We start from the raw sequence: 27,302 nt of genomic DNA on the forward strand, positions 1-27,302 counted from the left end.
GCAGGAAGAGAAAAGGGAGGTGGGCCTTTCTCAGTGCCCACCTGCCTCCGCCAGGGTCACTGGTGACACTTCACCGTCGCATGAACACACTCAGGTGTGCAAAAGAAAAAGTTGGATTTGCTGAAGCTTTGGATACAAGCGGTGAGAGAAATAGAGGAGTCAGGGACGTCGTCGTAGTTTTTGGCCTGAGCTGAGAGAGGCTGGAGTTGCTGTGGTATTAGGAAGAGTGGTCTGGGGGGCTGGAAATCGGGAGTGATAGTTTGGGGAGGAGGCGTTTGGATTTATGAGCCTGGGGTCCAGGGCAGAGGCCCAGGCTGGAGAGATGAACATGGCAGGCGTCCGCAGGTTGGGACCTTCCTTCCCCGACTACTTCAGGCCTGGGAAAGGCCCGCACCCCCTGGAGTGTTGGATGTCCTCTCCCCTGGGTCCCTGGCCACCTGCCCTCTCTCCCTGCAGAGTCACAAGCTGATGGGCTAGGTGTGGGCTTTGGCTCCTACCAGGCGGGCTCCTGGGCCCACGAGCTCTCCCGTGTTTGGGCCCCAAACAGAACACCCTGTGATTAGATGCCCCAGCGCACCCATGGGTGCCCCCTCCTACCAGCCCAGTGTTGTGGGAGGAACATGGGGGCAGCTGAGCCTGAGTCACAGACAGAAGCACCCAGGACACGTATGTCGGGCCAGGAAGTGCTCGGGAAAGGGAGAAGCCCGCAGAGGCCACGAGGGCTGGGGGTGGGGCTCAGGGGAGACCACTGCCAGTGACTCAGCCGCTGCCCTGCTGCCCGCGGCATGTGTCACCAGAGAAAACAGATTCCACCAGGTTTATCTCCTGCGGAGGAGGGGTAGTCAGCAGCATGAAGTGGCAGAGGAGGAAGGCCATGAGCTCCTGCCGCAGCCCGGAGCCAGTGCCAGGGTCTGTCAGGCAGGGCAGACAGCACGCCAGCAGCACCCCTGGGGCCCCAGGGAGGGCAGAGCCTCCCACTCGGCAACTCGGATCAGGCCCAGCCGGGGGCTGCCTGGGGCAGGTGGGCACGAGGGAGGTGGAGTCCTGACGCATCGCTGAGGGCAGAGGGGGGCCAGGGCGAAGGGGCAGAGGGGGGGCAGAGGGGAGGCAGGGCGAAGGGGCAGAGGGGAGGCAGGGCGAAGGGGCAGAGTGGGGGCAGAGGGGAGGCAGGGCGAAGGGGCAGAGCGGGGGCAGAGGGGAGGCAGGGCGAAGGGGCAGAGCGGGGGCAGAGGGGAGGCAGGGTGAAGGGGCGAAGGGGCGGGGGGTGCAGGGCGAAGGGGTGGGGGGTGCAGGGCGAAGGGGCAGAGGGGGGCAGGGTGAAGGGGCAGAGGGGGAGGCAGGGCGAAGGGGCAGAGGGGGGGCAGGGCGAAGGGGCGGGGGAGGCAGGGCGAAGGGGCAGAGGGGAGGCAGGGCGAAGGGGCAGAGGGGAGGCAGGGTGAAGGGGCGAAGGGGAGACTGGTAAAGCAAATGTAGGTGCAGAATTTCTGAGAAGTCTCCATGGTGACTCTCTGAGCTTTGAGGGGGGGTTTGTCATGCTTGACAGTGTGGGGAAGCACCGTAGTCCCCCCCTTGTGAATGATCGCCCCTGGATTTGTTTGGTGCACAACCTGCCCAACCTCGGGGATCCCGAGGGCCCTGGGGGCAAGGTCCCAATCTCCATCTATATGGAGGTAATTATGTTCCAGAAGGTAGGTTCCCATCCTCAGCAGGTACACCTGGGAGAATCTGTCATGTGGCACGTGGCAGGGCCTGCTCACTGGAAGCGAGCAGTCCCTCAACAACGGCCAATGGGAGCAGTCAGTTTCTCCTCCAGCCCTTCGCTTTCTGCTCCACTGGGCCTCACAGTGAGGTCTCCACAGCAGCACCACTTGAGAACTTGGAGATACAAATTCTTGGACCCTCCCAGGACCTAATGAATCAGAAATTCTGGGGTTGGGGCCTAGCCAGCTGTGTTTAATAGTTGGCCAGGGGCTTTTGATGCCCTCTGGTTGGAAAGCGACCCACACGGCATGGGGACAGGAGGTTTTCCACCTTGGAATCATCTGGGGCACTTATAAAAAAAATGCCAGTGACTGTGTCCCACACCCAGAGATCTGAATCTCACTGGTCTGAAGTCCAGCCTGGGCTTCAGGCTTTTTGACTGACTGCCAGCTGAGGACCTGCCTCCTGAAGCGCTTGATCAACGTCACTGTCTGGCACCAGAGGGTCAGTTCTGGGCGGAGGTTGCGCCTGACATCTCACAGGCCTGCCCCTCGCACCTGGGAAAGCAGCTCAGCTGGGGGAGGGGTCCCGGGCCCTGGGGTGTGCCAGGATCCTGCCAGGGCTCTGGAGGAATGCTGATGATGCATATTCAGGGGCACCTTCCCCAGAGACCCTAATTCAGCAGGAGAGTAGGGCTTCCCAGGTGGCTCAGACGGTAAAGAATCTGCCTGCCAATGCAGGAGATGTGGGTTTGATCCCTGAGTTGGGAAGATGCGCTGGAGGGGAAAATGGCAACTCACTCCAGTATTCTTGCCTGTACAGATAATCCCATGGACAGAAGAGCCTGGGCAGGGGGGGCGTGGTCAGTGCATTGGGTCGCAAAGAGTCTAAGCAGCTGAGCACACGCGCACACACAGAGAGGGACCTGGTGCGCTCTGTCCCTGGAGATTTGGATGTGGGATTGAGGAACCTGCCCTGAGAAGCTCAGGTCGTGAACACTGGGCTCTATTTCCATCTCATTGTTGACCAGCCACGTATCCCCAGTCACTTCAGTAATGGTCACTGCATCTCTGACTGCCCCGTCATCTCAGGGCTGTCCTGAGACCATGTGCAGACTGACCGTTGTAAGCACTGGGACAGAGGTAAGGAAGAGCTGGGGTGGCCCCTCATCTGCCTGCCAGTGAGCTTGGGTCGGAGGCCTTGGAGTGCCCTGTGCCCTTGGAGTGCCCAGCAAGGGGGCCAGAGCCTCAGCTGAAAGAACAGAACCAGGGCAGTGGGTGGGCGCATGTCTCTCCCAGCTCCTTGCAGCCTCAGGAGTGGGCGCTGGGCTGTGCAGTGAGGGGAGGGGCAGGTCCTGGGGGGTCCCGGGAGCCAGATCGGAGACCCAAGGCCCTGGCTAACCAACGGGCCCTCTTTTCCGATCAGCTCTGCGTGACCACTGGGACTTGGGGCTCTTGTGTTCGGCTGCCCTGGCCTGTAACCAGCCTCAGGCACTCAGCCTCATCGGAGCTTTGCTTTCTCCCAGCACGAGGCCAGAGCAGCCTGGGCAGTGGGGCTGAGTGAGGGGGCACTGGGAGGCTGGGATCCTTTGAACTGCAGCCTCTGTCATCCTCAGCGTCACCGGACAGCCACCAGCGGCCAGACGTCGCTTCTGCATTCAGGCAGGAAGAGCAGGAAGCGGCCAGGAGACAGGGCGGCGACTGCGTCGGGAGCCAGCCCTTCCCTGGCAGGCGAGACCCCTGCCTCGTGCACCTCGCTGGTGAACCCGATCACGTGCGGGGCCCCAGTGCAGGGCAGCGGGGGCGCCAGGCCGAGGCGGACGGGGAGGAGGCCCGGCTGCTCACTGACCCTGCCGGGTGCGCCTCTCCACGGCCGCTCACTGCACAGTGCGGTCGCTCAGACCCTCACAGGCACAACGGGGCTCCTTGTTCCTCCCCATCTGGTGACACGGCCCCCTAGAGCCCAGGGCACCTCCCGAGGGACAACCCCCTGGTGCTTCTGTGAGTCCAGTGAGGATGTGAGGCACAAACAGCATGAGGGTGAAAGGTCTGGTGAAAGCTCTCTTCCCTCCGCCAGCGTCTGTTACCGGCTCTCAATTCGCTGTTCAGGTGGGATGTGCATTCTCACCCTCCTTACCTCCACTGCCTCTGCCGGCGCTGGGGTCTCCCTCTCCGGGTCCGGGCACTGGGGTCTCCTCTCCGGGTCCAGGTGCTGGGGTCTCCTCTCTGGGTCCGGGCGCTGAGGTCTCCCTCTCTGGGTCCGGGTGCTGGGGTCTCCTCTCTGGGTCCCCTCGCTGGGGTCTCCTCTCTGGGTCCCCGCGCTGGGGTCTCCCTCTAGGGTCTGGGGTCTCCTCTCCGGGTCCAGGCTCTGGGGTCTCCCTCTCCAGGCCCAGGTGCTGGGGTCTCCTCTCTGGGTCCCCGCGCTGGGGTCTCCTCTCTGGGTCTGCCCTCTGGGGTCTCCCTCTAGGGTCTGGGGTCTCCTCTCCGGGTCCAGGCTCTGGGGTCTCCCTCTCCAGACCCAGGTGCTGGGGTCTCCTCTCTGGGTCTGGGCTCTGGGGTCTCCCTCTCCGGGCTCTGGGGTCTCCCTCTCTGGGTCCGGGCTCTGGGGTCTCCCTCTCCGGGTCCGGGCGCTGGGGTCTCCCTCTCTGGGTCCGGGCGCTGGGGTCTCCCTCTCCGGGTGCTGGGGTCTCCTCTCTGGGTCCGGGCTCTGGGGTCTCCCTCTCTGGGTCTGGGGTCTCCCTCTCTGGGTCTGGGCGCTGGGGTCTCCCTCTCCGGGTGCTGGGGTCTCCTCTCTGGATCTGGGCTCTGGGGTCTCCCTCTCCAGGTCTGGGCTCTAGGGTCTCCTCTCCGGGTCCGGGCGCTGGGGTCTCTCTCTCTGGGTCTGAGGTCTCCCTCTCCAGGTCCGGGCGCTGGGGTCTCCTCTCTGGGTCCAGGCTCTGGGGTCTCCCTCTCTGGGTCCAGGTGCTAGGGTCTCCTCTCTGGGTCTGGAGTCCCTCTCCGGGTCCAGGATCTGGGGTCTCCCTCTCTGGGTCCAGGTGCTGGGGTCTCCTCTCTGGGTCTGGCCTCTGGGGTCTCCCTCTAGGGTCTGGGGTCCCTCTCCAGGTCCGGGCGCTGGGGTCTCCCTCTCTGGGTTCTGGGGTCTCCTCTCTGGGTCCGGACTCTGGGGTCTCCCTTTCCGGGTCTGGGCTCTGGAGTCTCCTCTCCGGGTCGGAGTGCTGGGGTCTCTCTCTCTGGGTCTGAGGTCTCCCTCTCCGGGTCCGGGCGCTGGGGTCTCCTCTCTGGGTCCAGGCTCTGGGGTCTCCCTCTCTGGGTCCAGGTGCTGGGGTCTCCTCTCTGGGTCTGGCCTCTGGGGTCTCCCTCTAGGGTCTGGGGTCCCTCTCCAGGTCCGGGCGCTGGGGTCTCCCTCTCTGGGTTCTGGGGTCTCCTCTCTGGGTCCGGACTCTGGGGTCTCCCTTTCCGGGTCTGGGCTCTGGAGTCTCCTCTCCGGGTCGGAGTGCTGGGGTCTCTCTCTCTGGGTCTGAGGTCTCCCTCTCGGGTCCAGGCACTGGGGTCTCCCTCTCCAGATGCTGGGGTCTCCTTCTCCAGGTTATGGGGTCTCCTCTCCAGGTCCCCGCGCTGGCGTCTCCTCTCTGGGTCTGGCCTCTGGGGTCTCCCTCTCTGGGTCTGGGGTCCCTCTCCGGGTCCGGGATCTGGGGTCTCCCTCTCCGAGTCCAAGCTCTGGGGTCTCCCTCTCCGGGTCCAGGTGCTGGGGTCTCCTCTCTGGGTCTGGGGTCTCCCTCTCCGGGTCTGGCCGCTGGGGTCTCCTCTCTGGGTCTGGGGTCTCCCTCTCCAGGTCTGGCCGCTGGGGTCTCCTCTCTGGGTCTGGGTGCTGGGGTCTCTCTCTCTGGGTCTGGGGTCTGGGGTCTCCCTCTTCTGGTCTGGGGTCTGGGGTCTCCTCTCCGGGTCTGGGTTCTGGGGTCCCCCTCTCTGGGCCTGGGGTCCCTCTCTGGGTCCAGGCTCTGGGGTCTCCTTCTCCCAGTCTGGGCGCTGGGGTCTCCTCTCTGGGTCCAGGCTCTGGGGTCTCCTTCTCCCAGTCTGGGCGCTGGGGTCTCCTCTCTGGGTCCAGGCTCTGGGGTCTCCCTCTCCAGGTCCGGGCGCTGGGGTCTCCTCTCCGGGTCCAGGTGCTGGGGTCTCCTCTCCGGGTCCGGGCGCTGGGGTCTCCCTCTCTGGGTCTGGGGTCTCCTCTCCGGGTCCAAGCTCTGGGGTCTCCCTCTCCGGGTCCAGGTGCTGGGGTCTCCTCTCTGGGTCTGGGGTCTCCCTCTCCGGGTCTGGCCGCTGGGGTCTCCTCTCTGGGTCTGGGGTCTGGGGTCTCCCTCTCCGGGTCTGGCCGCTGGGGTCTCCTCTCTGGGTCTGGGTGCTGGGGTCTCTCTCTCTGGGTCTGGGGTCTGGGGTCTCCCTCTTCTGGTCTGGGGTCTGGGGTCTCCTCTCCGGGTCTGGGTTCTGGGGTCCCCCTCTCTGGGCCTGGGGTCCCTCTCTGGGTCCAGGCTCTGGGGTCTCCTTCTCCCAGTCTGGGCGCTGGGGTCTCCTCTCTGGGTCCAGGCTCTGGGGTCTCCTTCTCCCAGTCTGGGCGCTGGGGTCTCCTCTCTGGGTCCAGGCTCTGGGGTCTCCTTCTCCCAGTCTGGGCGCTGGGGTCTCCTCTCTGGGTCCAGGCTCTGGGGTCTCCCTCTCCAGGTCCAGGCGCTCGGGTCTCCTCTCCAGGTCCGGGCGCTGGGGTCTCCCTCTCTGGGTCTGGGGTCTCCTCTCCGGGTCCAGGCTCTGGGGTCCCCCTCTCCAGGTCCGGGTGCTGGGGTCTCCTCTCCAGGTCCGGGCTCTGGGGTCTCCCTCTCTTGGTCCGGGCGCTGGGCTCCGCCTCTCCAGGTCCGGGCACTGGGGTTCCTCTGGGCCGCTGTGTCATCCTCGCAGCCTCTGCCCTGCGCCGGGGGTCTCCGCGTGGAGTCTGTGGCCGGGGCACTCGGCAAACCTTAACAGCCCTTGAAATGCTACCTAATCAACATGCTTTCTCCCCGCCTTTTGAAAACAAGAACTGACCGATTATGGACAGGTGGGAAGAGGGAAGAAGGTCCCGGCTTCGGCGGGCAGGGAGACGGGGCGGGGGGTGGGCGGTGGGTGGTAGGGGGTTCCCTGAAGGCACGCGGCGGTGGGGCAGGGCCTGGGGGCCTCTGAGGGGAAAGGGGGCCAAGGATGGGCCGCTGCGCCCAGCCGGCGTGTGGTCAGGCGCGTGTCCTGAGCGGCCGGAAGGCTCGCTCTCGGTGCACACCAGCCTCACGGGGGTACAGGAAGGGAGGGGGCAGTGGGCTGAGGAGACCCGTTTATGCAGGTGCGAGGACAGAGGGCACCCAAACGCCGGGGTCAGGAGTCCCCGCTGCTGGCGCCCATTCCTGGGGTGCCCTGGGGGCCGTCCCCGGAACCCTGACCTCCTGGCAGAGGTGGTCCAGAGAACCTTCCCCAGACAGCACAGACCCGACGGACGCCTGCCTCCCGAGCAAGCACCTCTCTGCTCAGCCCGGAACTTGCTGTTGGCTTCATGGCTGCGCGTCTCCAGCGTTTTCCGGCTGGTCACAGGGAAGTCGGCGCCTTTCCACCAGGACAGGTGTCAGCCCGGCTTTTCTGCCTTCCTCTGTCTCAGTGGGAAAAGAGGGCAGGCTGAGCCTGTGATCTGTGATCACACAGCCTGAGAAGGGCCGCTCCAACTGCGAGGGGCTCCGGGGCTTAGATCTCAGCGAGGAGAGGGCTCTACCTCCCAGCAGGTGGTGGCGGATTTGCTCTGAATGTGGCTTGTCCTTCCTGTGAGCTGCTGACCTGACTTGGGGAGGGGGCGCGGACTAAAGCAGCAGATGCAGGGGGTACTTTCTGACTGCAAGGTGAAGAGGACTCGTTATTGACAGAAGCTGCAGAGAAGAGGAGCAGGCCAGCCGTGGTCCTGGACCAAGGATTATCTTTATGAATTATTTCTAAAAATTGTACAACCAGCACCCTACGTGGTACCTTAACTCAAAGTACTACAGCCGTGTTCTCCATGCTGTGTTACCTGGAGACTGATGGAGAACACTCAGGGGCCCACCCCAGACACTCTGGAGCAGACACGCTGCGGGTAGGCCCGACAAGCAGTGTTTAAACAACACCAGGGGATTCTGAGAATCTTGGAACACAGAGACCCTGGAACAACGGAAGGTAAACTTCTTCCTGCTTTCTGTCTCCTAGTTCTTGTTCTCACACAAATGGGAGCACATCCTTCTATACAACACCCAGCACTTCACCTTTTCCCAGAATAAATACATCCTAGATAACCCCTAGATGAGTTGGTGATGGACAGGAAAGCCTGGTGTGCTGCAGTCCATGGGGTTGCAAAGAGTCGGACAGGACTGAGCAACTGAACTGAGATGACCCCTGGGCTTCCTGGTAGCTCAGTCAGTAAAGAATCTGCCTGCAGTGTGGGAGACCTGGGTTCGATCCCTGGGTTGGGATGATCCCTTGAAGGAAGGCATATCAACCTACTCCAGTATTCTTCCCTGAAGAATCCCTGTGAACATAGGACCCTGGTGGGCTGCAGACCAGGGGGTCGCAAAGAGTCGGACATGACTGAGTGACTAGGCACAGCACAGGTGACCCCTACTCCCACCCCATTGCCAGAATTTATGAATCAACCTCATTCCTTTCAAGCCTGCATGGGATTCTGTTGCAGGGGGAGAGGGGTGTAATTTCTCCAACCATTGCCCTCTCAGAGGCATTTAGACTGTCTCTCGGTTTTTATTCTTTCAAAGGCTGGTGCAATCAGGCCTCTCGAGGAGTCTTTGTGGGCAGGTATCTAGCCATGGCACTGCTTAGAGGAATAACTCACACCTTCAATATTTTTTATGTCCCTTCAGATCTTAGATACCTAGAAAACCTATTCCAGCAGTCTATACTCCCTCCTGAAATACATAAAAAATTCCCTTCCCCGCTCTTTCATCAGTACTAAACTGGTCTTCTCCATCTTGCCACTCTGATAGGTGAAAAAATGGAGATTCAGAGTTTGCTGTGCATTTCTTCAACTGTGAGGACCCTTGGGTGATTCTTCATGTGTTAGTAGCCACTTCTATTTTCTTCTGTAAGCTGTCTGTTCATATCTTTTCTTTCTCCTCACTCCCCTAATTTTCCTTTGGGTTATTAGACTTTTTCTTATGGATTCGGAAGAGCTCATTATATAATAAGGAAAGTGGTAATTGGCATATACTACACATGGTTTTCCCTGGTATTCCTTTGTCTTTTGTCTGAGTTTTTGTGGTGGTTGTTGTTGTTATTATTAGCCATGAAATAGTTTCTTTGTGGGATAGTAAATATATCAGTCTTTTAATATTTCTGGATTTGGCACCATGCTTTAAAAAAATCTTTCCCATTTTGAGATTTTAAAATATCCCCTATGTTTCTTCAATCTCTTGGACAAGAGCCTGAACTCCAGGGCTGCACAGCCTGGGTTCCAATCCCAGCTCTCTTGCTTCCTGGGTGGCCCTACCTTTTGTACGGTGTAGAGTGGGGATAAGGATGCTTGTTTCATAGAATCAGGTCGGGTGTGTTCTCCTCTCTGGGGCACCTCCTCACGTTATCAACTCAAAGAAGGTGAAAGGCTCCAGATAAACTAGAAAGATTAACTGGCAGCCTGCTGGAGAGGGGGCTGGACCTCATGGATCCACAAGCTCCCAACCCCAAGGACGAGGGGCTTTCCTTGATCCTGGATACACACTTGCTTCCTTCACTACTGATTCTCAGCCTAGACGTGGGGGCTTCCCAGGAAAGGGCTGCAGGTTCCAACCCCAGCAAGCCCCAGAGGAATCGTGAGTTCCTGGAACCCTGTTAAGGGCTAAATTGTGCTCTTCTTCAAGATTCAGGACTTCTGAATGTAATCATATTTGGAGACAGACTGTTTTAAAGAGGTAACTAAATTAAAATCAGGTCATTAAGTGGGTCCTAATCCAATCTAGATAGCATATTCAAAAGCAGAGACATTACTTTGTGAACAAAGGTCCGTCTAATCAAGGCTATGGTTTTTCCAGTGGTCATGTACGGATGTGAGAGTTGGACTGTGAAGAAAGCTGAGCGCTGAAGAATTGGTGCTTTTGAACTATAGTGTTGGAGAAGACTCTTGAGAGTCCCTTGGACTGCAAGGAGATCCAACCAGCCCATCCTAAAGGAGATCAGTCCTGGGTGTTCTTTGGAAGGAATGGAGCTGAAGCTGAACTCCAATACTTTGGCCACCTCATGTGAAGAGTTGACTCATTGGAAAAGACCCTGATGCTGGAGGAGAAAAATACAACAGAGGATGAGATGGCTGGATGGCATCACTGACTCGATGGACATGTGTTTGGGTGAACTCCTGGAGTTGGTGATGGACAGGGAGGCCTGGAGTGCTGCGATTCATGGGGTCGCAAAGAGTCAGACATGACTGAGCTACTGAACTGAACTGAACTGAATCCAATCTGATTGATGTCCTTATCAGAAGAGGAAGTTTGGACAGTCACAGACAGAGGAAAATCAGGTGAAGACACAGGGAGGAGACAGACACCTGTGAGTCAAGGAGAGAAAGAAGCCTGGAGCAGATCCCACCCTCATCAGCCCCGAGAGGGACCCAATCTCCCAATACCTTGATTGTGGCCCTCCAGCCTCTAGAACTCAGAGAAGACAGACTTCTGTCATTTGAGCCCCCAGTAGTGTTTTATGGGGCTTCCCAGGTAAAGAACCTACCTGCCAATACGCGAGATGTAGAGACGTGGGTTCAATCCCTGGGTCAGGAAGATCCCCTGGAGGAGGGCATGGCAGCCCACCCCAGTATTCTTGCCTGGAGAATCCTATGGATGGAGGAGCCTGGTGGGCTACAGTTGAAAGGGTTGAGAAGAGTCAGACATGACTGAAGCAACTGAGCAGGAGAATACCCATGGTGTTTTATGACCTCAGCCCCAGCAAACAAAGGCGGGAGCTTTGAAGGGCCTGCTCTGGGCAGCTCAGTTCAGGCCTCCAACTCTCTAGGCCCCATGCAGGGTGGGGTCATCTGGGTGTCTTGCTTGCCCCTTACCCACCGCTGAAGACCACACAGACACCTGTTCTTGCTGCTCTCCCCTCCCCCACAGAATAATCTGAAAGACAATATGTGAGCTCTCTGGGTTTGGACTAAGATCAAAGCCAAAGGACAGGTGCTCAGGCACAGTGTGAGGGCCCGTCCTTCCCCAGGCAAGGGCAGGGACACCCACGTGGGCCTCCCCAAAGGCCCTGCAGACCCATGGAGGCCTACAGGCAGCTGCACAAGAGCAGGTGTGCAGGCGCAGGAAACCGGCAGCCCCCCGGCCCGAGCTGGGTGGGCAGCACAGAAAGGATGGATGGAGGTTAGCATGGGGGAGGGTGATGGGGAAGAGACAGCCTGGTCTGGCGCCGGGGTTTCGGGTCCTCCTGGCCTGCAGGGCTCCTCTGGACGGTGGGCATGTCCCAGGGCACCCTGAGAATGTTCTCAGCCACCCCTTCCTCTGTCTGCCACCCTGACTCCAGATTGGAAGCCAGCCAAACCAAGGGAAAGGCAGGGGCTGGCAGGGGAATCTGGGAAGGCAGGGGTGGTGATGTTCCAGCATCCCCGCACTGGGGGAGAGACAGATCTGAATGGAGGAAGCCCTGCCAGCCCACTTCAGCAAGAGCCCCACGTGGACTGTGGGCACCTCCCTTCACAGCCCCTGTGGCCCCAGGGGAGACAGAGGTTCCCCGTGCATGGCAGGGGCCTCAAGGGCTTCCACTGGGTGAGGCCCTTCCCCTCTGAGACCCCTGGACCTCAGCACCATGGGGGTCCTCGCTTGTCCGTGAGGGCCTAAGGAGTGACCCTCCACCTCCCCAGGCTGAGCTGGGTTGGGGGGGTCACTCTGGGGATGCACCACTCCTCCGGGGATTGGCCCCAAGGCCCAGGCAGGCCCAGGTGCGGTCCCCCCTCCCAGCTCCGGCTGCCTGCCCTGGAGGCTATGTCTACAAGGAGCCTGCCGCCAGTGGGTGGCTCCGAGCCATCCTGGCCTGGCCAGGTGTGTGTGGCCTGGGGTGGGCAGACAGCTGGGCAGGCCTCTTGTAAAGGGTAATAACCCAGTGCAGCAGGCTAATCGCCCTTCCCGGGAGGCAGACATGATCTCATTAGCGACCATAAGGTAGGTTGGAGGCAGGGGGACTCTGTGCTCCCCAGGGCTGAGGGAGGTGCTCAGAGCCAAGGGAGGTGCCCCACACCATCTGCTCCTGACGCAATGGAACCACACTCCAGGTTGAGGGGAATTAAGTGGGACTGGTGGAGAGACTGGGCAGGCTTCACAAGACAGGAGGAGACTGGCCGGTGCTCCCTGGCACCCCTGGCTCCTCCCCAGCAGTGCTGACTCCACCGCGTGCCAGTGCTGAGGCTGCGTCCCGCCAGGAAGGCCCCTCCCCAGGGGACCAGAGCAGCCCGCCCCTACTGGGCCGTCTCGTCACTTGCTCTGTGTCCCCTGAGCTCTGGTGGGGCTGTTGCCTGCACCATGGGAACAGAAAGGAGAGAACTGCCAACACTTCAGGGCACAGGGGAAGCCTCAAAAGTAGGTTATACGGCGGCGTGTGTCTGCTGCTTGACAGAATTCTGCTCTCCTATTCTCTTTTCTCCATCCTGGGGCTGACTACCCTTTCCTGAAGCATGGCCACTCTTGAGAACCTGGTACAAGCTATGGCCTCTTCCTAAATAAACATGTAAAAATAAGATGTTGTTGTCAGTATCTCGGGGTGCATGGATTCTCTCAAGTCCATCCGTGGATCTCCCAAGCTGGTGGTTTCCATAGTGTGCAGCATCAGGATCATGCAGGGCTTGTCCAAAACACAGATGTCCAGGCCCTACCAGCTCATCTGGGGCAGGACTGAGCAATCTACACTGTGACCCAGGTTCCGGATTGTTCCGATGCAGGTTCCAGAACTGCATGACTGGAGGAGTCCATGGAGCCCAGGTCAGGACCTGGCTCCAAGCCCATCTCTGTTTGCTGCCGTTGCAGATGCCCAGGTCTTGGCAGCCCAGAGGAAGCACAAGCTCCCTGGCAGAAGGGACGGCATCTTAAATCCAACCCCAATGACCCACAGTCTCATCTGGTAAGGTCTCACTGATTGTCAAAACTCCTTCAGGCTCCCCAAGGAGGAGTCTAGGGAAAATCTGCAACCCAGCTGTGGGGAGACCCTGATACATCTTCTACCACCAACAGGGTTAAGAAACCATGTCTTGTGATACAATGGGATTCCATCCACTCTCCTCCCTTCTTCCACTGCTGTGGGCCCTGAGTCCCTGGGGCCCATCTCCAAGAGAGGGGTCTTTGCATAGGTAGAAATCATGCCCAGGGCTCCTGGCTTTCCTAAGCAGGCTCCAGTGGCTGGTGCAAGTGGGAGGACTGTGAGTGGGTCGGCATAGTTAGGCCTCTGTATTAGCCAGTTTGAATTTGGAATTCTTATCTGATTGACTAAGTAACTTTTACTCTAATTAGAACAGTAGGGTTTGCTCTTAATCTGCAACCATTTAATCTTCTGTCTCATTAATTGTACAAAGGTCTTTATGAATATGTAGATTGAAAAGGAATACATGATTATTTGACCTTGAAGAGACACATACAAAATAGGTGTCCACTCTCCCAGCCTCCTTCTTCCCTTTATTATGCAGATGCAAAAACTGGTCTGGCTCCAAATCAGGGTGCTGTGGGTTATTGGCAATCTCAGAGCCAATTAGGATACAGCATTCTGATGAGCCATAGAAGTTTAATAATTAGTATAGTATTTACATGCGAGCTGCTTGCTGTGAATTTGCATGTAAATAAAAATGTGGTTATCAAAACCAGCCAGAAACAGCCCACTGATGAAAGAATCTCAAAGGGGTTCAATGTGCAAAAAGAAAATACTTGTGAAGGAAAAGGTTAAGTGTCGCCAGTGAGAATTTGAGTCTTTTATGAAGAACACTCATTTCAGGGGTAAATGACCTTCTGAATAGACCTCACTTCTTCTCATTTAGAGATACTGTTTAGCGGGTTAGGCCACCCTGAACAGAACAATTTCTTAGCAACCAAATTGACCCATAGGGATGTCTCTAAGGAGAATGGGGGAATTACCAAACCTATTTAGCAAACCACTGGCTTATTCTGCACCAAATGGGGTTCCTAAGTCAGAGCTAGTGGTTTGCTAGGTTTGGACCTAGTGTGCTAATAGCTCCCCTTTCACTTTCAGAGCACCCCAGTTTGAACCATAAATTATACTGTCACTGTTGGGGCTGAGTTGCTCGGGACACCTAGGAAAGTCGTTAGAGACTGTGCTAGAAAAGAGGACAGGCTAGAAGCAGCTGCTGATGGGGAGCGAGGGGCATGCTTCCTGAGGAACTGTCTCGTATTTTTGCTGACTGCGGGGTGGCATCTCTCCTGGATCCCCCAAAGTCTTCGGTAGGTTACCCCTTTTATTAGAATGCTATGGACTTGGGTCTCATTGCTGGATATGAGGATTACTGAGGATGGCCCCCAGGAACTCCCAGGTGGTGTTAGTAGTAAAGAAACCACCTGCCAATGCAGGAGATATAAGAATCTCAGGTTCAGTCCCTGGGTCAGGAAGATCCCCTGGAGGAGGGCATGGCAACCTACTCCAGTATTCCTGCCTGGAGAATCCCATGGACAAAGAAGCCTGGTGGACTGTGGTCTATAGGGTTCCAGAGTTGAACATGACTAAAGTGACTTACGGACTTTCCCTGGTGGCTCAGAGGTTAAAGCGTCTGCCTTCGATGCAGGAGACCCGGGTTCGATCCCTGGGTCAGGAAGATCCCCTGGAGAAGGAAATGGCAATCCACTCCAGTATTCTTGCCTGGAGAATCCCATGGACAGAGAAGCCTAGTAGGTTACAGTCCACAGGGTCGCAAAGAGTTGGACACGACTGAGCGATTTCACCTTCACCTTCACCTTCAAAGTGACTTAGCACGAGGATGGCTCCAGGGTGGGGACATGGAAAGAAGATGAGGGCCACCTGTGGGAGCCCACACCTTTAGTTACACCTGAGCCAGATGTTCAATCAATATGCCCAGTGATGGCTGTACTGGGTGTTAAAACCCAGTCATCCTTCCAGACCATGGCCCAGTAACTACTGCTGATCCCCCAGCCCTTTTCCAGAGACCCTCCCAGGTACCCAGCATCTAAAGGATTAACATCAGCTGTTCTCCAGGAGGTGGGCTCCAGGATCCAGTGCAGTCCACCATCTGCCACATCTTCTGACTAAGTGATGCCCCTCCAGCTCCTGGGTTGAATGTGGTGATGACAAATTTCTTATTGCCTATGTTTGCACCAAGCTCAAGATTCATCTTTACAGTAAAATTACTGCTGACATCTGTCTGGGAGAAGATTCAGCCTCAACATGCTGCAAGGAGGAATCACAGGCACCCTTTTCCAGCTTGGTCCAGTAAGTATTTAAGCAAACATCGTGAAGGGGAGAGTTGGCCACCCAAGCACTCACTGTCCTGCTCATGATTTTAGGCACTCAGAGTGTCAGAGCTGGTGGGATGAGGGCATGGCCTGGGGAGCGGAGTGTTTTCCTGGCTAGCACAGGGTGTGATTTTTGGCTCCTGGCCTTTGACATAGTTTACTAATCCTTTCCATGCCAAGAGCCTGTGAGGAAGGGCATGTGTGACAAAGATGGGGTGAGGGTGGGGTGTTCCTCCACTTGCCTTTTTCTGAAGCAGAAGAGGGGGATACATGACTACTATTGATTTTAATCTTTACGTGTATAGCAAATGAGATCTGAGCCATTTTAGTAGTTAAACAGAAGTTTTCAGATGACATATTTCACATTCCTTTTTGTATTCAAACACCAGTGAGAGAACTTCTGGCAAAAAGATCAACTCCATAGATGCTTGAGTGATGGAAAAAATAGTGACACAGTTTTTCCATTGCAAATCAAAAAGATATGATCTTATGCTGCTGCTGCTGCTGCTGCTGCTGCTGCTGCTAAGTCGCTTCAGTCGTGTCCGTCTCTGTGCGACCCCACAGACGGCAGCCCACCAGGCTCCCCGGTCCCTGGGATTCTCCAGGCAAGAACACTAGTACAGGGAAATGTTTATGAGAAGTGATATTAAGGGGGGGGGGGGGGGGCGGGGGAGGCAAAACAAAAGTTGGCATGTATACACTAATTAAAAGTGTGTAAAAGCAGTTCTAAATATATCAGCAAAGATCAAATGGAATCTCAAAGCTATGCCACTGGCTGGACTTTCTTCTGAAAGCAAAGTTAAGTTTTAAATTGATCTTGTAGATTTCACTTTGGGATCTGGACTGATCCAGGAGGCGGGTGGCAGGCTGGAGGGCTCCCCAGCTGTTCTGAGGATGTCTGGTTCCAGGCCCTCTCCCAGTTCAGACACAGAGGCCAGCCACATCAGTCGTGGATGGCCCATCTGAAGGTGACCTCAGATGAGGGGTTTGGAATGTTCTCCAAGATAAGAGAGTGAAAGAAGGAAATGTAATGGGGCAACCTGTAAACTCCAGCCTCTGCATGAAACATACCCAAGCCCAGGGGGCACATGTGCCCAAGGGACACAGTGGTGTCTGCTAGACAAAGGCACCGGCCCTTGTGTTGGCCTCCAGGGAGCAAATGAAGGGCCTAGGGGTAGGGTGGGAGTGAGGCTGCCCCGGACTCCACCTCCTATAGGTTGAGGGGGAAAAAAAGCAAGCATTTCTTGTTCTATTTTAAATATTATTTTAAATATTTAAATGGGCCTCATTGATGCACACAACCAGATTCCAAACAAGATATAGAACATTCAAACCCTGTCCATGCCTTGGTTTCCTTCCCTCACCGCCTGCCAACCCCCACCCCCCCTCCCCCGGTAATGGCGGCTCCATGTGGCTGCAGGTCACTGCACAACAAGACAGTGTCTCAAAAGAGCTACCGTTTCCTTTACTTGAGTCCTCGCACCCAGCGTTTTCCCTAGTGGTTGGACAGCGTCTGTCACACCCTCGTTGTTTTGAAAAGAAGGGAAGTAATAGTGGGAATGAGAAAAGCAAGAAACAGGCAGTGATCTGTTAAATAACCCAAGATAGCTTTTGGCAATCAAGAAGGCAGCCCAAGATAAGCAGTTTGTATCTTAATAATATCAACCACCTCAGATATGCAGATGACACCACCCTTATGGTAGAAGGCAAAGAGAAACTAAAGAGCCTCTTGATGAAGGTGAAAGAGGAGATTGAAAGAGCTGACTTAAAACCCAACATTCAAAAAACAAAGATCATGACATCCAGTCCCATCACTTCATGGCAAATAGGTGGGGAAACAATGGAAATAGTGACAGATTTTATTTTCTTGGGCAACAAAATCACTGCAGGTGGAGACTACAGCCATGAAATTAAAAGACTCTTGCTCCTTGGAAGAAAAGCTATGACCAATGTAGACAGCATATTAAAAAGCAGAGACATTATTTTGCCTACAAAGGTTCTTATACTCAACTACGTATGGATGTGAGAGTTGGACCGTGAAGAAAGCTGAGCGCCGAAGAACTGATGCTTTTGAACTGTGGTGTTGGAGAAAACTCTTGAGAGTCCCTTGGACTGCAAGGAGATTAAACCAGTCAATCCTAAAGGAAATCAGTCCTGAATATTCATTGGAAGGACTGATGATGAAGCTGAAGCTCCAATACTTTGGCCACCTGATGAGAAGAACTGACTCATTGGAAAAGACTGATGCTGGGAAAGACTGAAGGCAGGAGGAGAAGGGGATGACAGAGGATGAGATGGTTGGATGGCATCACTGACTCGATGGGTATGAGTTTGAGCAAGCTCCAGGAGTCAGTGATGGACTGGGAAGCCTGGCGTACTGCAGTCCATGGGGTCACCAAGAGTCTGACACGACTGAGTGACCGAACTGAATAGTATACAGGGAAGACAGAACATTTCCTTTCCCTAACCCAGGAGGGGTATGTGGGCTGGGAGAGGGGTGGGTCAGGAAGGGTGAGGCTTCAGGGAAGCTGGGAACTGGGGCTGAGGCCTAGAAAAAGAGAAGGGGTCTGAGGTAGGGTTGCCAGATAAAATATAGGAAGCTGGTTTAAAACTGAATTTCAGACAAACTATGAATAGTGTTGAGGTATAAGTATGTCTCAAATGGGCTTCCCCAGTGGCTCAGCAGGTAAAGAATTCCCCTGCAGAGCAAGAGATACAGGAGCTGTGGCTTCGATCCCTGGGTCATGAAGATCCCCTGGAGGAGGGTATGGCAACCCACTCCAGTATTCTTGCCTGGAGAATCCCATAGACAGAGGAGCCTGGTGGGCTACAGTCCATGGGGTCACCAAGAGTCAGACACGACTAAAGCGACTTAGCTCACATGCAGGCAAGTCTCAAATACTGTGTGGTGCTGCTACAGACAAGGAAGCCCACACATAGGTTTTGGGTGGGGCTGGACCAGCGTGATGTCTCACCTCCCAGCTGCAATATTTCCAGACCCTTGTCCACGGGAGACTGGCTTCTCCCTGGTGTAGGAAACCATCATCCCATGTTCTCACTTTATGCAAGAAAACCCTGAGACCAGAGGGCTTGAATGAACTGCCCAGTCTCTTTAGTTGCTCACCTGGTCAGCAGCAGGTCTGGATGCCCACTGTGATCTCAGATCCTGGGGTGCTGCCTGCACCTGACTCCAACTCAGGGCCTCTCAGATGATCACAGTGGACGGGTACCTGCCCAGCCCAGTGGGTCACAGTCATAGGTCTCCTTGCACTCTTTCACCTTGGGAAGCGCCACCCCTGGAGACATTCAAGTCTCTGCTGGAACTGAGGTTGTTGCCAAACTATGATGCAGCCATGTGACTATGACCAAGACACCCACGTTGTGAACCCACCCACTCAGGACGTTGATGCCACAGTCAAAATGCCCCCTGCCTGGGACAGATGCCTCCTGCCATATTCCTTGTGGGCTTGCTTCCAAATTGGATCTCAAGAAAGCAGATAAATGAAGGAAGAACCAAGCCTGGAAGTGGGCACTAAGGTGACTCTGTTTTCAGTTCAGTTCAGTCACTCAGTTGTGTCCAACTCTTTGTGACCCCATGGACTGCATGCAGCACACCAGGCTTCCCCGTCCACCACCAACTCCCAGAGCTTACTCAAATGTATGTCCATTGAGTTGGTGATGCCATCCAACTATCTCATCCTCTGTCGTCCCCTTCTCCTGCCTTCAGTCTTTCCCAGCATCAGGGTCTTTTCAAATGAGTCAGTTCTTCGCATCATGGCCAAAGTATTGGAGCTTCAGCTTCAACATCAGTCCTTCCAATGAACATTCAGAACTGATTTCCTTTAGGATGGACTGGTTGGATCTCCTTGCAGTCCAAGAGGGACTCTCAAGAGTCTTCTCCAACATCACAGTTCAAAAGCATCAATACTTTGGCACTCATCTTCCTTTGTAGTCCAACTCTCACATCCATACATGACTACTGGAAAAACCATAGCTTTGACTAGATGGATCTTTGTCGACAAAGTAATGTCTCTGCTTTTTAATATGCTGTCGAGGTTGGTCATAACTTTCATGGCTGCAGTCACAATCTGCAGTGATTTTGGAGCCCCCCCCCCCCCCCCACCACCCCAAGTAAAGTCTGTTACTATTTCCATTGTTTTGCCATCTATTTGCCATGAAGCGATGGGACCAGATGCCATGGTCTTAGTTTTCTGAATGTTGAGTTTTAAGCCAAAATTTTCATTCATCTTTCACTTTCATCAGAGGCTTTTTAGTTGTTCTTCGCTTTCTGCCATAAGGGTAATGTCATCTGCATGGTAGTGTTTCTGCCATAATGGTAGTGGTCAATCTGAGGTTATTGACATTTCCCTTGATTCCAGCTTTGTGCTTCATCCAGCCCAGCATTTCGCATGATGCACTCTGCATAGAAGTTAAATAAGCAAGGTGACAATATACAGCCTTGATGTATTCCTTTCCTGATTTGGAACCAGTCTGTTGTTCCATGTCCAACTCTAACTGTTGCTTCTTGACCTGCACACAGGTTTCTCAGGAGGCAGGTAAGGTGGTCTGGTATTCCCATCTCTTTAAGAACCTTCCAGTTTGTTGTGATCCACATAGTCAAAGGCTTTGGTGTAGTCAATAAAGCAGAAATAGATGTTTTCCTGGAACTCTCTTGCTTTTTCGATGACCCAGTGGATGTTGGCAATTTGATCTCTGGTTCCACTGGGTCATGGTGGAGAGTTATGACAAAACTTGGTCCACTAGAGAAGAGAATGGCAAGCCCCATGAACAGTATGAAAAGGCAAAAAGATAGGACACTGAAAGGTGAACTCCCCAGGTTGGTAGGTGCCCAACATGCTACTGGAGATCAGTGGAGAAATAATTCCAGAAAGAATGAAGAAGGCAGAGCCAAAGCAAAAACAACACCCAGTTGTGGATGTGACTGGTGATGGAAGTAAAGTCTGATGCTATAAAGGGTGATATTGCATAGGAACTTGGAATGTTAGGCCCATGAATCAAAGTAAATTGGAAGTGGTCAAACGAGATGGCAAGAGTGAATATTGACATTTTAGGAATCAGTGAACTAAAATAGACTGGAATGGGTGAATTTAACTCAAATGACCATTATATCTACTACTGTGGGTAAGAATCCCTTAGAAGAAATAGAGTAGACCTCATAGTCAACAAAAGAACTATACAAAAAAGATCTTCATGACCCATCATCACAAAGGTGTGATCACTCACCTAGAGCCAGACATTCTGGAATGCAAAGTCAAGTGGGCCTTAGGAAACATCACTACGAACAAAGCTAGTGGAGGTGATGGAACTCCAGTTGAGCTATTTCAAATCCTAAAAGATGACGGTGGCTCAGATCATGAGCTCCTTATTGCCAAATTCAGACTTAAAGTGAAGAAAGTAGGGAAATCCACTAGACCATGGGAATCTGTTTTACCCATGAATAAAACGAAGCACTGAGAAATTAAGCACCGAGAAACTAAGCACCCTGCCTACTGCCACCCAGAGCTTCAGTGGAAGACACAAGTCGCACACAGGCATGGTTAGACAGCACCACCAACTCAATGGACATGAGTTTAAACAAATTCAAGGAGATAGTGCAGGACAGGGAAGCTGGGCGTGCTGCAGTCCATGGGGTCACAAAGAGTTGGAATTGACTCAGCCACTGAACAACATCTGACCCCAGATCCTGGATGTTGAATAACTCCCCATTTTTCTGTCTTTCTGGATGATCCCAGCAGTCCCTGTGTGGTGCTGCAGTCCACAGCTGTCTTTTCTGGTCTCCCAGCTGCTAGGTGGCTGCCCAGGGTGTGATTCCCTGCAGCAGTGTTGTGGAGAAACCTTCCCTCCTCACGCCCAGCTACCCCAAGTGGCAGTATTTGAAGACAAATGCTGCTCATTCTTCCACTTTCTTGGGTCTGGAAGGAGTCTTCTGAATCAAGCAGTTGTAGCTGTACAGCAGGAAAGTCAAGGAAATTCACAAGAGCAAGCTACAAAGATGCGTTGCTGACTCTGTGCAAGTGTATGTTGGGGACTGCTTCAACCTCTCTTTTATAGATGGAAAGATTGAGGAGGCAGAATACGCTTGAAGCGCTTGACCAAGCTCATGTAGCAGATGAAAGAGCTGGGGTGGAACCCAGCAGGATTGGTGCTCTACTCATGGGCCAGCAGCAATGCCATCACCTGGGATCTGCTAGACATTCAGAGCTTCCCGACCCTCCTCGACTCCTTGATCACCATCTGCTTCTAATAAGGTCCCAGGTAGTTCATCTGCATGGTGCAGTTTGTGAAGCAAGCTCCAGAGATTGGTCGTATGTTTCATCTGGGTTTATTGGACCATGTAGCAGGTGTTAGGAGCATGGCCGGCATGAATCTTTTTTGCTTAGTGCTGTATATCCAGCACCTAGAACAAGGCCAGCATATAGTGATGCTCAGTAAATGTTTACTGAGTGAATGGATAAATGAATGAATGAATTTGGGTATGTCTGACTTAGGTCCAGGCTCAGAATTCCTCAAAGACTTTCTCCTGCATTACCATGGGGCTTCTGCCAGGACTGGGACCCCTCCTTTCTGGCTGTCTTGTTGGAAGGTGCCTCTGGTGTGGGGACCACATGTCGTCTGGAATTATCTGCTTCCCTCTTTTGTGGAGGTAATCATCAGTGCCAACACCGCCCAATGTTGGATCAAATCACACACATTCCAGAAATCTCCCAGGAAGCAGCCCCTCTCCCCGCCACATTCCTCATTCCTTCCATTTGTTCATCAAACCATCTTCATCTCCGGCTGTTGTTCCGCTGCTCACACGTCTCAGCTCTTTCACATACCTGAGAGTTATTTCAGCAGCATTTCTCCAGCATCTGCGAAGGGTTTTATTTTTGTTCGGTGAAAAGGCTTCAAAGCCCTCTCTCTGAGCTTTGAGTTTGGCGTGGATGATGTGAATCATTTAATGGGAATTGTTATTTTTTTTTTTTTTCAAGGAGGAATTATTCTCAGCAAAGTCTGGGACTGGCCTGAAGGAGACAGATATCTCCAGGTAGAGGGAGCATCCTGCTGTTCTCTGGTAAATCAAAGAGGAACAGGCGGCTCCTGCCCGCCTCATGCCTGGCCTGACCCCAGCCTTTCATGTGCAGCGGCCACAGGGAGGAGAGAACGCACAAAACCAGAACAAACCCCCCAAAGTAAAGGCTTAAAATGAAACCATTTCACAGGGACAATACTCTGTTCTTCTTTAAACTCTACCCAAGAACAAATGGGAGTCTTTTTTTCAGTGGAAAGACTGGATTTGGGCTTTTATCCTCAGAGGCCTTTATTTGGGGTACCTCTCCCACCTCCACTCCTTTCATTATTTCAGAACTTCTTAGAGGCTGGGGTGGGGGCAGGGAGGTGGACAGGAGCCTCCAACCTGCCCCAGGTGGGGACCCACAGCCTGGGTCTGGGGATGCTTGGTCTTGGGCCAACTCGGGTTGGGGGAATAATGAAGGGTCAGCCTTTGTCTCTGGGCAGTCAGTGGGGAAGAAGTCAGGGAAATCATAGCGCCAGGACCCTGTCCAACCCCAAAGCAGGAGCTGCCTTGCCGTCTGCCTTTCAACACATAATACATTCACAGGGAATGCTACCACACCGCTGATGCAGCTGGGAAGAAATCTAGATACTAAAATAAAATACCGTCATGCAGCCCCAAACATTGTCTTGCAGTCCCTCTGGGTCCCACACAGTGTGTGAGAAGGGAAGGCCGCCAGAGGCACAGGCTGGCTCAGACAGTCTCAGGGGTTCAGGGTTAGATGCTGCTAATCGCTCCAGTGGAGATCGCTCCCACTCAGCTAAACGTGCTCTGAGAGGCGACAGGAAGCCAAGCTTGGGTATCAAATAAAAGGCTGCTATTTTCTTGGGAACAAGCCTTTCTAACCAGGGATGGACTGACAGGCCACTGTGGCCTTGGCCACCTACTCCTCCAGACCCTAGGGAACCTTCCCTGTAGAAAGTCCTCCCAACCGGAGGGGACAGAAACACGCAGACTATGTGAGAACCAGGCTGCAGCCAGTTGCTGTCCTGCACCATCCAGCATGGGGCAGACCCAGTGTCCCCTGAGCAGAGAGGCACAAAGAACAGGAGACAGAGCCAGGGGTCAGGGGGGCACACAGGGAGGGGCCCGGGAGCCCTGGCCAGAGAGGGAGGAGGAGGGCCACCCCAACGGCCTCGGCAGAGTCTCTGGCCCTGAGGACACTTGCCTGCCTGTGCCGCGGCCAATCTCATCTCCCTCCCTGGTCATCCTGGGCTGACCTGGGTCACCCAGGGGCTCCCCGGGCAGCAGTGCAGCTGATCCCTTCTTCCAGCTCTGCTTCCTGAAGTGCCCTGTCCCATGGGTGGTAGCCTCACTTTGCTGCCCAATGCCCAGGCTCATTATAGACGGCTGCCCACCACTTCGGCTGACGAACGGTGGATGGAGCAGAGTTGAATCAAGAGAACCAGAGGAGCCTGGGAGGGGTGGGTGATGTCACTGGGGCTTTAAGTGGCCCCGAGGTGCTTCTGGGCTCTGGATGGATCTGGGCTCCAAGCCTGGGTCATCCTCTAACTCTCTGAGTCCTTGGGGGATTTAATAGCCCTAGCAGCTTCATCTTCTCTCAGGCAGTGGAAACAGCAGGCTCTGGTCACCTGCACAAGGAAACTAAATGTGGCTTCCCTTCTCTGAGGCCCAGCTCTTAGGGAAGAAAGACAGAACATCCCTCCTACTGAGTCACTTTGGGTGGACCCCTTACCTGTGAGGTGAGCCGGTGTGCAGGACCTAGACACTTTCCTTCTCTCTCTTTCCCTAAAGCGGCACAAATCAGAATTCCAGCATATAAAAGAGACAAGAGCAGAGCTGCCTGGTTGAAGGTGGAGTGTGAGGGATGGGGGACCGGGCAATGGGTGAGAAGCCCCCACCTTACACTGGTGGCTGCCTCCACAACCCTCCGTGAAGCCTAGGGTGCCTGGGACCCCAGTTGGAACATCCCTCTGAAGGCCTAGCCTTCTCTGTAGTCAGTTCAAATGTGGCAAATAGAGCTCCTAGCAGGAAACCTGACCCTCCAGCTGCCAAAATCCTTGTGCAGGCCTGTGCAGGTACTACAGCAGCATCCACAAAGGGCGGGGCAGCGAGGGCTCGACGTGGTGGAGACAAAGGCCCACCTGGGCTGCATCCAGCCCTGAGGAGGCCCCTGGGTCCACACGTTCTCTGCCTCCCTGTCACCGGGCTCCACCCATCATCCCCCCACGCATAGGTGGCTGCTGTCTTAATGACGCCTCCCCCCGCACGTCCCCAAGGCTGGCACACCCTGCAATTATGGTCGCTGTTTCCCTGGCTCTCCATCCTGCCTGCCTCGCCTCCCCACTCTCTGCCGCTAATTGCTGGGTTTGCCCTTCACTGTTTCCGCGCAGTAACGCTAAGTCCCGTCCCCCCTCAGCTGCACGCGCTGTCTGTTTCAATAACTGCAGAGACAAAAAGAAATCAAGATGGTCTCAGCAAAGTATTTCCCTTAGCCTGGGAGAAGGGGGCATTTGAGCAGGTTCACCAGCGCTTCTCAAACTGGAAGCACCACTTGAATGACCCTGGGATTTTTCTAAAAGGTAGACTCTGGTTCTGTGGGTCCAGGGCGGGGCTGGAGACTTTGCGAGTCCAACCAACTGGCTGGCCATCATCTGCAGGCCTTGGCGTTAGCTCAAAGGTGCCAGGAAGTGCACAGTGAGAGGCAGGGAGCCAGAACTGGCTGGGTGCTGGGAGCAGGTCCCCCCACTTCTACCTGCCTCCAAGCTGAACTGGGGGTTTGGGCCCAGAGCCTCTGGAGTCTTGTTGAGGACCAGAAAGGAGGTGCACTCGATTCTAGCCCAGGGCAGATGACGCAACCAGGAGGGCTCCTATGAGAGATGGGGACCCTGTGGTAACGCCTTCCCTCCCTGGTGAGGTGTCACCCTCTCCTGAGAAAAGGAACCCTTTGACAAACTCTTTCCAAAAGTACTTACTGAGTGCCTATGGCATTCCAGGCACAGCCTAGGTTAGCATAGGTTCTGAAGATACAGAGTAAACAAAAGAAACTACGTGACTCCTTCTGGCCACTTCTGTTCTCTTGTTAGTGGGGCCGGGAGAGATGCTAAGTGAGATAAATAAAATACAAAGTATATTTCTGGTAATGAAGGCATAGAGCAAAATAAACCAGAGAGAGACAGAGAGGGAATCCAGGCAGGCCTGGGGGTGGGGGTGCTATCCAGGGCTCCCAAGTGGATTTTTAGAAGATGAATTTTTGTAAGAGCCAAAAGTATAAGCTCTTTTAAAAATTGAGAAGCAATTTGTGTGTGTGACAAGCACAGGAACCCCATGTGACAGTCTCGTTCTCCCCATACCAGGGTCTGCAGGGCGGCCTCCGCGGGGTGTGGAGGTGCAGGGAAGTCCGGCCGTCCCAGGGCGGACTGGCAATCGGGGCAGGCAGGAGCAGGGACAGGAGGCCAGCTCCGGGCTGGACGCTTTGAGTCTGCATGTCATTTAGTGTCCCCAGCAGCTGGGGGACCTGGCCCCTCACCAGGGAGTGACTTCCTGCTTCTCCCACTGCTCCAGGGGAAGGAAGATGGAGGCTCTCATGGGCTCAAGCCCCTGCGAGGCACAGGGAGTGGCTGGGCATGGCCATCATCCCATCCCGCGCTCCCCCAGCTCTGTGGAGTCCTCGCCCTGAAGAAGTTGCCAAGAACCCCTCAGAGCCCCAGCACATCCTGCTCGTGGGGAGGGCTGAGCCACGGCAGCTCCGATTTTCCAAACTTTCCATTTCAACTGAAATCCTGGGGTTAAACCTAGCCACCACACGGCAGCCTGTTTGTTCCCCAGCCATGCTGTCGCCGAACGGGGGCATCCCTCCTCACCAGGCCCTGCCGTCGCGCGGCCTGTCGCAGCCTCTGCCCGCACATACGTCAGATTCATGCCGGAGGTGGGAGCGGACCGAGGGGCACCAAAGCCGGAAGCTGTAGAAATAGCTTCCGGGGTGGGGGCGTGGTCTCCTGCCGGCGGGGACGGCGCCAGGCAGCCTCCCCGCCATCTCAGGGATCTCTGAGGCACAGGGCCGCGCTCCCTCAGTCAGACTCGTGCTCGGTGGCCCTCTCGTCCATCCTGGCCTGTCTCCTCGCACAGTCCTCCACGACGCAGCTGGGAGGAGGCATCCTGAGGAGAGGGGCTGACCAGAGCGTCCCTGTGCGTGGCACTCGTTCCCCCGGGCTCCCCAGCCGGCCTCCGGGCTGTCTGACCGCACCCCACCGCGGGGCACAGACCAGCTGCAGGCATGGGTGTGGCCGAGGTGACCTCTGTCTTTGGTGCCCCTTTGTGTCTCGATGGCCTTTTCATGTCCTGAGCTCACCCACAAGGGGCCGTCCCTGCCCACACGTGAGCTGAGTTTGCACCAGGTTCTGGGTGCCCATCAGGGGCAGCTGTGGGCGGAGGCATCCAGCAGCAAGGGCCGCAGTCAGCGGCGCTGGGGCGCACAGGCAGGACCTGGAGGAGCCCGGGGCTCCCGTCTGGACCCAGAGTGGGTGCAGAGTAGGCCGCGGCAAAGCCCAGGACTCGGACTGAGGGGCGGGCAGCCTCAGGCCACGGGGGTGTGGGAGGTAGTCCGCACTCAGCACCCCGAGTCTGCAGCTCCTTCCTGCACGTGGAGGGACGGCTGGGCACGGCAGACCCTGGGGCCTCCCACTTCACCCTCTGCCAGGCAGCTGCCACTTACCTGGCACCCTCCCAGGTACAGCCCCCAGTCCACCTCCAAAAGACCCTGGGGGGGACCCAACTTAAGTGAGGGGCCCACCTTGAGCCAAACCAATGTTTCCAGAGTCTTTGGTCGCGTCCCTTCATTAGCCTATATGGTGGCTCCAGGGGAAAAAGCAGGCAGGGCCCCTCTTCCCACAGGTGCTGTCCTGGGCAGCTCACCTGGCTGAGTCCCAGGGTGAGTACAGGGCCTCCCACGGTGCTGCCTTTCCTCACGCCCACCAGGCCACAGACCCCTCCCTGATGTCTCCCAGGAGGGCCTGCCCCCCACCCCCAGTTTGTCTCCAGCTCGACAGGGCCACTGAAGGGCCAGAAGCCATGTCTCCC

The 27,302-nt window shown here is 55.3% G+C and overlaps 1 protein-coding gene and 1 non-coding gene across 2 annotated transcripts; one reads left to right on the top strand and one right to left on the bottom strand.

Annotated features, from left to right (window-relative positions):
- Nucleotides 1–3,805: 3,805 nt before the first annotated feature.
- LOC128066969 (basic proline-rich protein-like) lies at nt 3,806–6,633 on the bottom strand. The gene is made up of 2 exons (XM_052660098.1): nt 5,341–6,633; nt 3,806–4,978 (listed from the first exon to the last, which is right to left on the bottom strand). The coding sequence occupies exons 1-2, from the start codon at nt 6,631–6,633 to the stop codon at nt 3,806–3,808; spliced, it is 2,466 nt and encodes an 821-aa protein (XP_052516058.1).
- Nucleotides 6,634–14,460: 7,827 nt separating this feature from the next.
- Nucleotides 14,461–14,533, top strand: TRNAR-UCG (transfer RNA arginine (anticodon UCG)). The gene has a single exon. It is a non-coding gene; the product is annotated as a tRNA-Arg (tRNA).
- Nucleotides 14,534–27,302: the final 12,769 nt, after the last annotated feature.

Source organism: Budorcas taxicolor, chromosome 21, assembly GCF_023091745.1.
Source record: "Budorcas taxicolor isolate Tak-1 chromosome 21, Takin1.1, whole genome shotgun sequence".
NCBI lineage: Eukaryota > Metazoa > Chordata > Mammalia > Artiodactyla > Bovidae > Budorcas > Budorcas taxicolor.

What these genes read in the sequence shown, in the direction of transcription:
- LOC128066969 (XM_052660098.1), bottom strand. Translation starts at nt 6,633, where the DNA reads ATGACACAGCGGCCCAGAGGAACCCCAGTGCCCGGACCTGGAGAGGCG. An exon ending in CAGAGAGGGAGACCCCAGAG is followed by an intron (nt 4,979 to 5,340) that starts GCCAGACCCAGA and finishes GCCTGGACCCAG; the next exon opens with AGAGGAGACCCCAGCGCCCG.